Source organism: Cataglyphis hispanica, chromosome 2 (genome assembly GCF_021464435.1).
Source record: "Cataglyphis hispanica isolate Lineage 1 chromosome 2, ULB_Chis1_1.0, whole genome shotgun sequence".
Lineage (NCBI taxonomy): Eukaryota > Metazoa > Arthropoda > Insecta > Hymenoptera > Formicidae > Cataglyphis > Cataglyphis hispanica.
In genome coordinates this window covers 13,883,698-13,893,154 of record NC_065955.1, presented here as the reverse complement: position 1 = coordinate 13,893,154, position 9,457 = coordinate 13,883,698, and the positions used below count along the sequence as shown (strand labels likewise).

Sequence of the window (9,457 nt, the reverse complement as noted above, 5' to 3'; positions counted from 1 at the left end):
TTCACCGCGCGCCTAATATTGCATTACAGTAAGACGTCTCTTCTCGTCGTTCCTACTCACAGATCGGCGCTGAATTGCCAGACTTTACTCAATAATAACTCTCTTATTAAGCGTTATAGAAAAAATGATACAGGACTTTTCTCCTCAGTTTTATCTGCTCTACCTGCATACGACGGTGATGCGATTGATCGCCGGACACCCTGTATATGCGCTTAATTTATAACTATAAAAATATGATAATTTTCTTTTTCCTGTTGCTTTAAAGATGAAAACCATAACTACTCGATGTCTTTCCTCTTTATTTTCCGCGGAAATTTTCAAAATCTCTTCAGGCAGCATCCGTGTCTTGTCGATCTATCGAAACCCAAGGTCGATCACGTCGGAGCAAATGGTGGCCGCACAATGGCACGTAGTGAGTAGCGAGTGGCTGCGTTGTGTTCTTGGTTGTAGATTGTAAATTATCTCTCCGATCACCTCTCAATGGCAGTTTCGAACGATGACATGATGATGAATAACATGGCTCACGCAGAGCGAATTGAGGGCGATGAGTGCCGTATCTGTCTCAAGTCCTGCATGGACTCGTGTCAGGTGTTCCATAACGGAATACCGGAGAAGATGATGGCAATCGCCGCCGTGCAGGTTAGTTTTCGTTTATTTCGAATCGCCACTTTAAGCTTGAAATTCAAAATCTTTGTCACAATTTTGGATGCTTACTTTTGTTATTTCAACTATTCCGACACATTGTTGCGAATGCAGATGAATATTGTTGTTTCTGATCAACGCTGAATTTATTTAAAATATTATTATTTAAAAAAAATAATAACAAAGTATTGTTGAACTAACTAGAAATTTTCACAATTTTCAGGTGGAGGAGGGAGATGGTCTTCCAGCTTCTATTTGTTTATCTTGCAACCGTCTGCTCGATATGTCCTATGACTTTAAATGTCAGATTCAAGATTCCGATGTGAAGCTACGTCAGATCCTGAAGTCACAGGTTCGGTCTATGCTGGATGACAAGCATGCAAAGGACGTTAAAACAATGATGAAACATATAATTACAAATTTATCTAATGTAGACTCCTGTGAAAAAGATAATCATGTCATGGAGCAGAAAATCTATTCACACCATGATATTGTTACATTAGATAATAGCACTATTCAGTCTGATGCGATAATTAACAATGAATCTTGTATAAATGATGAGTTTATACAGAAGACAGAGGAAATTATAGTACCAAATGGAGAAAATGCGCAATACATTGTGCTCAAACAGAATATGCATAGCAATGAAATAGTAGAAGTAGCCTTATGTCACGAAGCACAAATGGATGATATGCTCAACAATCAATCAAATCGATTGTCTAACTCGACAACAGATGACAAATGCATCAAGCAGGAACAATTAATATTACCTGAGACTAACAACACACCAGAAAATTTAATGGATGAAAATAGAAAAGACACATTAAAGATCGAAGTTAAGAATGATGGGTCGTTCGAGGATTTCAATGATCACGATGTTTCGAAGCAGACTGCAATGTCAGAAACAGATAATCAAGATATGAAGAACGTTATGAACTGCAGTGACGAGGAGGAGAAGCCACTGATAAATAGGACAAAATGTTATCACAAATGTGTGATTTGCATGAGAACGTTTGCAACGAAAAAGGCGTTACAGCGACATGTGATCGTGCACATACACAAGCATAAACATAAGACGAAACTGCGTTATGTATGTTATTTATGTGACAAGCAATTTTCAAGCATGGCTAAGCTGAAGAGTCACCTGCTTTACAATCATTCGACGGACGATAAAACGTCGCAAGAAACTAACGAAGATAAAAAAGTTAAAACATCGGCAAAAGTTACTAGAAGCGGCAACGTGTTGGACGGCACGAGAGAGGAGAAAAAAAATTTTAAGTTTACATGCAAAGTTTGCTCAAAGCAATTTATATATCAAAAGTCCTTTCTATCACATGCCAAAAGTCATCCCGAATATAATGAGGAGATTTCGGGTGACGTACTCGATCAGTATGCAAATAAGACAACAAATGAGCAGAAAGAAAGGACACCTACGTTCAGAGAAAATGAATCCGAAGAGGAGGAGGAAGAAGAGGACGACGACGATAGTGATTTGCCGATCGAAAGTCTACAATGTACGCAGTGCGGTAAGCTTTTTGCCACAAAGAGGAACCTGAAAAGGCACATTTCGACGCATAGTGGCTTGAAATTCAACTGCTCGACCTGCGGGAAAGGATTCTCAAGGATTGACAAGCTGAAGGATCACGAACAATCAAAGCATAAGGAGGAAATATTCGGCAACACTGACGATGAGAATGATGACGATGAGGATAATGAGAATAAAGTCAACGAAAATTCCGAGAGTCGAAAGAAGGCAAGTTTGTTTTTATAATATTATTTATGAATATTGTATACTTATTTTGTTTATTCGAAAGTATTAATGAAGTTATAACAAAAATTATGTTATTATTTTTCTCTAATAAAAAAAAATAAAGTAATAAATAAAAATAGTAATTTTAACAAAACTACTACATATTTTGTTATAGGACCGGCATAACAGGCCGCATAAATGTGCGCTCTGTCCGAAAGCCTTCGCACAGGCTCAATCTCTGGCGAACCATGTGGAGAGGCACAAACGAGTGAAAGATACGCAGAAGCGATTTCTCTGCGAGAAGTGCAGCAAGTGTTTTGCCCAGAGTGGTTCGCTAGTAGCGCATATGCGGACACACACTGGCATCAAGCCGTACGTGTGCAACACATGTAGTCGCGCTTTCACCAAAAGCACATACTTACAGCTGCATTTGAGAACCCACAGTGGTGAGAAACCGTATATCTGCCAATACTGTAGCAGAGCATTCGCCCGAGCCAATACCCTAGCGCGACACATCACCATGCACACCGGTGAGGCCAAGTATCATTGTAATGTCTGCGCCAAGTCTTTCCGACGACTGACCTCGTTAAATGAGCACACGTACACGCATACCGGTCAGCGACCGTATGTATGCAAACTTTGTACCAAAAGCTACAATAATGCCGGATCATTGTACGCCCACACGAAGAAGTGCAAAGCGCAGCAGCTATCCAACTCCACGACGACCACGTTTGCAGTCTCTGCGACAGATAATACATCGCAGCAGAATGACACGTCTATGCCTCAACTACTGATCTATTCTCAGAGAAAATTGGTGGAGGAGGCGACGGTAGGTCAGGTCGTATCCACGCCACAATATATGATGGCGAATGTGCACAATCAGAAAACCGTGCCCGCCAACGTGATTCAACCGTTCGCCGTAGAGGATCCGAATGTATACAATTCGAAACAGTTCAAGAACCCGTATTATGCTATTTATCCGAACATGTAACGATGATCACTGATCATATCTGATTGATTCTTTGCCTCTATCCTTTTATTTATTCTATTTTGATTTATGGAGTTTTTAGGTGTTAAAAGCTAGTTAAATCAACTGCCTAATGTAATATAAAATATAGAGAAAAAAGAGGGGAAAGCTAAACAAATGTCAGTTAGCGTTTAAATCTCCACAAATTAATCAAATAAAATGCAATGTTTAAATTGATTTATTTTAGCATATATAGAAAAAGGAGATTACGTGCAAATAATAATTCAAAAAAATCTAATTTGTTAACAATTTAAAAAATTATCTGTGTTTATGTACACAAAAAATTAGAATCCAATATATATCAATTAAAGAATTATAATAATGAACATATTACTGTGAAAAAATTCGTTAAACGTATATCTTTTAGCATTAGGCATGCAAATGCATCTTATCTTATGGATGATTGTATTTTATGGATGAACTCAGGTTACAAAAATTAGAAATTTTTGAAATAACAATGTACAAAATAATATGAACAGTTAAAATTAGAAGGAGATAAGTTAAAAATACATCAGTAAATATATATATGAATGAATATATCTACGTGAAAAGTTTGTATAAATAGATTCATGGACGTAAGAAAATTACTGGACCGGCTGTAAAATGTCTATTAAGTATATAAAGGAGAGGAAATGTAGTCAAAAAGAGAAACAAGGTAACAAATTTATGGTCACGCACTGATTCAGCTCTTAATGTATTGAGTAAAACACGAAATATATGCTTTGGAACAGTTCGGACCAGTTTCTCATGTAAGTATAGTAAATTATTGTAGTACATTTTATATGACAAAATGCCTACATGTTATATCGTTTTTGGTTGCTATGAAAATAATAGGCATTAACTATAAAACTACAGTACAAAGAGAATTGGAAAAAAATAGTAAAAACAATATTTTTTTTTTCTGTTCATAGTAAAATTCAGCGGATTAATTTAGAATATTAGATTATAAAATGCTATAAGAAATTAAATAACTAATTTTTATTTGTAAATTTATATTCCTATAATATATGATGTTGAGGAAATATATATAGTCCCCATTCTATAGATTTTATATATAATTTCTTTAATATATTCTAGTTTAATTTGCAGTCTACCTACTTTGATATGAATTTTGAATTTTAACACTTTGCACTTATCGTTAGTACAATATCGCTATATATTTTGCTCATTTTTGTGTTAGTAATATAGTATATTCTCTCCTTACGTTTGTTTAACGCGCCGCACAAGTTATAGCTGGTCCAATTATTTCTTATATCCATAAGTTAATTGTGTAATATTAAGTGAGAAATTTGGTTTAAACAATTTTTTTAAGTATGAAAATATACGCTTGAGTTATAAAACTCCCATATAGCATGTCTCGGCACCATTATACAAAATTAAAACGACATACTTTAATTCAAGGTTGATTTTTACTTAACAATGATTTGATGAGCTATTATATAGAGAAAGAATAGTTATAATTTCTTAATATAAACACATATTAAACTTTATAAATATTTTATTAAATTCTAGAAATAAAATATCTGTTAAAGCAAAATATATATTTATGTAAAGTACATTAAAAAACAAACTTCTGATATTCTGATTATTAAAACAAATCGATATTAAATTTGTCAAAGAATAAGCTATTTAACTAATAATGATGAAACAATCTGTATGATAATATAGTTATAGATACACAATTTTTAGCATGTGAAGACTGGAATCCTATTAATCTCTGTCGTATTAAAATAAGAGTAAACGATTATGAAACCTACTTGAAAAAATATTTTTGCTGAAATTATTGTTAACATTAAATACATCCTGTAAAAAATTCATTTTGCATTATATTTTTATTGTAATTATTGTAAAACATTGTGGTAATCGATTTTCATACGATATTCACATAAAGCGTAATGTACAGCGTATTCTGAAAAAATTAAATATAAATATATACATTATACATATATATATGTAAATAGTTTAAAATAAATTATATTGCGTCTTTATAAGAAAAAAGATAGCAGATGTCCTAAAAATGGTTTGCTTATATTTTTATGCAGCATGATGGACATTGATAAGGCTCTAACACAATGCAATATTTTATAATAAAGTTTATAAAAAATAATTGGAAATTATATATATGTTTTTATCCTCGGCGAAGTGTCACTCATAAAAATAATGACATATTAAGTAGTTAAATTTAATGAAAATAGTTGAAAATATATATATAGATTAAACATGTTATTATTTTATTTTAAATTTATTAGAAGTATAATCAATTATACTTAAAATAGTTTAAATTTATTAGAAGTATAATCAATTATACTTAAAATAGTTTTTATTTATTTGCATATTTATATCTTTAAAGTCTAGCTTTTTTGAAAAATTGGACTTTTTTGCGAAATCTGAGATATTTATATAGTAAGATATGAAAATCTATTATTTTTAATATTCTACAACATATTTATAATTCATAATAATTAAAACAGGATAAACGCCAACATTTTTCTATCCCACTCATGTTGTACTGTCAGACTGAAAGCGTCTTAACTTGCGTCAGGCTTGACTTGTACTACTTGAACTCTAAATGCTGTTTATAGATTTTCCTCAAAGATTCGGAAACATCGCCAATTTCTCATGTACCCGCTCGCATGAAAGAAAAATGATCGCCCGCTGTTTTCGGGCGCGGAAATATTAAATTGTATTCCTGCGGGGTCTCTCTCTTCAGGACCGAAAAGCGATGCAAGGTCGCGGAGGGTGTCCGAGATCACTAACCAATATTTAATCAACTTTGCAGTAGAATATTATTCTCCGGACAAATCAAGGACATATGTATGTATCTGGCCACTAAGGGGAGACCGACACGTTCGTGTATATCAAAGATATACACGTATTCTATGTACGCGTCGCTTCCTCAGCGAACAGTGGCGTAATCGTATTGAAATACGCATTTTCTTCAACTTGGGAAATTATAAAAGTTTACATTTATTTTTATTATTTTATATTGTCGATTTAAGTAATGTATAATTATATATAAATATACATTTATAAATATATATATATATATATATATATATATATATATATATATATATATAATTTAATTATATAATTATTTATATATTTCTTGTAATTATAATTTACTTGCGAAAAATATTAATCATTTTTTATAAGAATTTTTTATAAGAATTTCTATAAGAATGTTATTAATTTAATTTTCTAATTTAAATAAGAAGTAAAAAAATTAATTTTATAATTTTACAATATATTTGTGAAATGTTAATTTTATCTGAGCTGATAATAATTGATATTAATTTTATCTCAACTATTTTTCAAAGTAGCGTATTTCAAGATAGTATATATTATATTGTTTGCTGAGATTGGTGAGACTGTATTTTCTACATTTATCTGACATTTTGTTCATCGTGCACAAGAGAATTTATTTAAAAAGATACGCCAATGTTACATTTGATTGTGTGTACGCGTGATCGCCCAGCGGTGGCAGCGTGCGACACACGTTCCGCGTGCCGAGAACGGGATTCCCTTGGGATAAGATTCAGGGAAGAGGGTGGAACATCGCGACTGCTCTCATCGTTGGCACTCTCTCTCGTGAGAACAAGTGCAAAACAAATGTCGCACAGGAGTCGGTCGGCCGATGCGTATACCTACCGCCCTGCCAGTCTCTCGCGAAAATTATTTCTCTTGCTTGAGATAAATCATACCTCCCTCTCTCGACTATCTCACTCGCATCGTGCGAAAGATATGTGAAATTTCTATTTGTTTGGGTGTAAGGGTGTCTTATCTTGCGCCAAAAAAATGTTGAATATGCGATATACATATCTCCCAAAATTATTTACTAATATTTACTAATTTATTATTTATTATTCTAGCAATTTCGTGAATTTATTTGACAAATTTAGATTTGATTTAGTTTGAGAGCAAATGATTTTTTTTTTTTTTTTTAATTGATTTGATTTTTATCTTTTCCGCAGAAATCGAATGAAGAGCTTCGATAAGAAAATCATCTTATGCAATTTTTTAATTTTTTATATCATACACTTTAACAATTAAATTAAATCAAATTATATCGAATTTTTCTTAAATTGAAGTTTGAAATTAATAATGTTATCGAAAAATATTTTTGCTAAAGAAATGATAAGAAAAATGAGTGGATACATAATTTGTTGCGCATTGATTACAATATTACAATGTAAACGTTTGACTGTGAAATTAGTTGGTTTCAAATGGTTATTTTAACTGATTGTGAGATTAATACAACAGATCACATGTTGTAGAAAATCTTTATTAAATTATGCGATGTTACTTTTAACATATTTTCGAAACGTTGCATATTTTTTTTTACTAGAAAAAATACGATTAATTAAATATACATATATATATCTTATATTAAAATGATAATCGAAAACTGCGTAGGATTTGTAACAAGAAAACTGTACAAACTACCTTTCTTATTAGCTGATTTCGAAATTTATGGATTTAAAATATCAATTTCTTATGTAATATAATATTATGTATTATATATATATATATATATATATATATATATATATATATATTGTTTGTAATATAATTTATTTACTGATATTTATATAGACATTTTTGGATTTCATGCATTATTTTAATTTCCGCATTTCCGGCTATATGAGCTGTATAATGACCTGTAATAAATTTATAATAATATAATAAAATTTATAATAAATTAGAAAAATTGTTGATAAAAAACTTAATATTAAGACGCACATATTGGGAGCTATTCACAAATATAGTTTTTCACTTTATGTGTCAAAAAGAGATGGACTTTTCTGGTTGATGAGAGACTTGGTTTCTTTTCTCTTATAATTTCCATGATTGATACGACGAAGCCGATATTTATTTTAGCAAAGTTTAATTTTCCATGCAACCGGTATGATTGAAATTGACATTTTGCTTGCTTACAGAGAAATAATATTTGAAAAGTAGAGCGATTAATTTATTTCATCAAAATGCTATCAGCTTTAATTTGTAATAAACATCGAATTGTGGAAAAACTACAGTTTCATTAAATATAAAAAAAACATTTTCATTAAATAAAAAGAAAACATTTTTTTAATACAGATTTAACCAAGATGATAATCGCTATCTTCTCAATCATGTCAGATTATCCCCTGGCATATTTTTGGTATATCTCATAAATAAAATTATTCAGGTTTTAATAAAAAAAAAAAGAACATTCCCAAACTGATCCTAAGATTTTCATCATTGTTATACTTTTTTTCCATTAAATTAATTATTATTAGGAGATCCTAAAGATAATTTTTATTTAATTAATCCGATGGGTAAAGATGAATAGAATAAAATTTATTTGCGATAATGTTACAGTTCGAAGTAATTGAAGAAAACTTGTCTTACGAGCGATAGCAATTATTACGCAAATTATATTTGCATATAAAAATAGATCGATATTTTTTTATACACATTCAAGAAAAACTAAGGGACATTCTCTCTCTCTCTCTCTCTCTCTCTCTCTTATTTTCTCTCTCTAATCTAATCTTTCGCGGTCAGAACGTGTCTAACTCAAGTGTTTTAGCGTCGTCACACGACACGAATAATCCGTGTGACAGGTATCGTTCGCACGGCGCGACACAGCACGCAGGTGTAAACAGCTCCGGAGGGTCTTGGCCGCGCTACAGGACGCGACGTAGCCTCCTGCAGGCTTCTCGTGTCCACTGGAGCGGCCAGGACATAGCGGCGTCCTCCGTCGCCGATGTCTCCGCGCGGAGATCGATCGTAAAGCCGGAGGATGGGGTGGGGGCCGGAGGGGCGCGTCATCGAATGATAGCACTCATTCGGGCTGATGGCCGTTTTGTAGAAGAGGGCCGTCTGGCCTATAATCCGGTGAGGGGGTGGGAGGGGGTTGCTCCGCGTAAACCTCGGGAGGGGGTGAAAGTCGGCGTTGCCGACTTGTCGGGGCGGTGTTTCAACCCCTGTTCCCGTAACAGGGATGGCTCGACCGTCGACGAATCAGCTGCCTCGGGGACGAGCACCCCGTGTAACGC

The 9,457-nt window shown here is 32.9% G+C and overlaps 1 protein-coding gene across 1 annotated transcript; it reads left to right on the top strand.

The window, feature by feature from the left end:
* The first annotated feature begins 386 nt into the window (after positions 1 to 386).
* Positions 387 to 5,526, top strand: LOC126856688 (zinc finger protein 189-like). The gene is made up of 3 exons (XM_050605432.1): positions 387 to 639; positions 866 to 2,395; positions 2,568 to 5,526. Exons 1-3 carry the CDS (start codon positions 481 to 483, stop codon positions 3,381 to 3,383), a joined length of 2,505 nt encoding a protein of 834 aa, XP_050461389.1. The 5' UTR covers positions 387 to 480; the 3' UTR covers positions 3,384 to 5,526.
* The last annotated feature ends 3,931 nt before the right edge of the window (positions 5,527 to 9,457 follow it).

Coding starts and splice junctions, on each gene's coding strand:
- LOC126856688 (XM_050605432.1), top strand. CDS start 481: ATGGCAGTTTCGAACGATGACATGATGATGAATAACATGGCTCACGCA. Junction 640..865: donor TGGCAATCGCCGCCGTGCAG/GTTAGTTTTCGT, acceptor CACAATTTTCAG/GTGGAGGAGGGAGATGGTCT. Junction 2,396..2,567: donor ATTCCGAGAGTCGAAAGAAG/GCAAGTTTGTTT, acceptor ATTTTGTTATAG/GACCGGCATAACAGGCCGCA.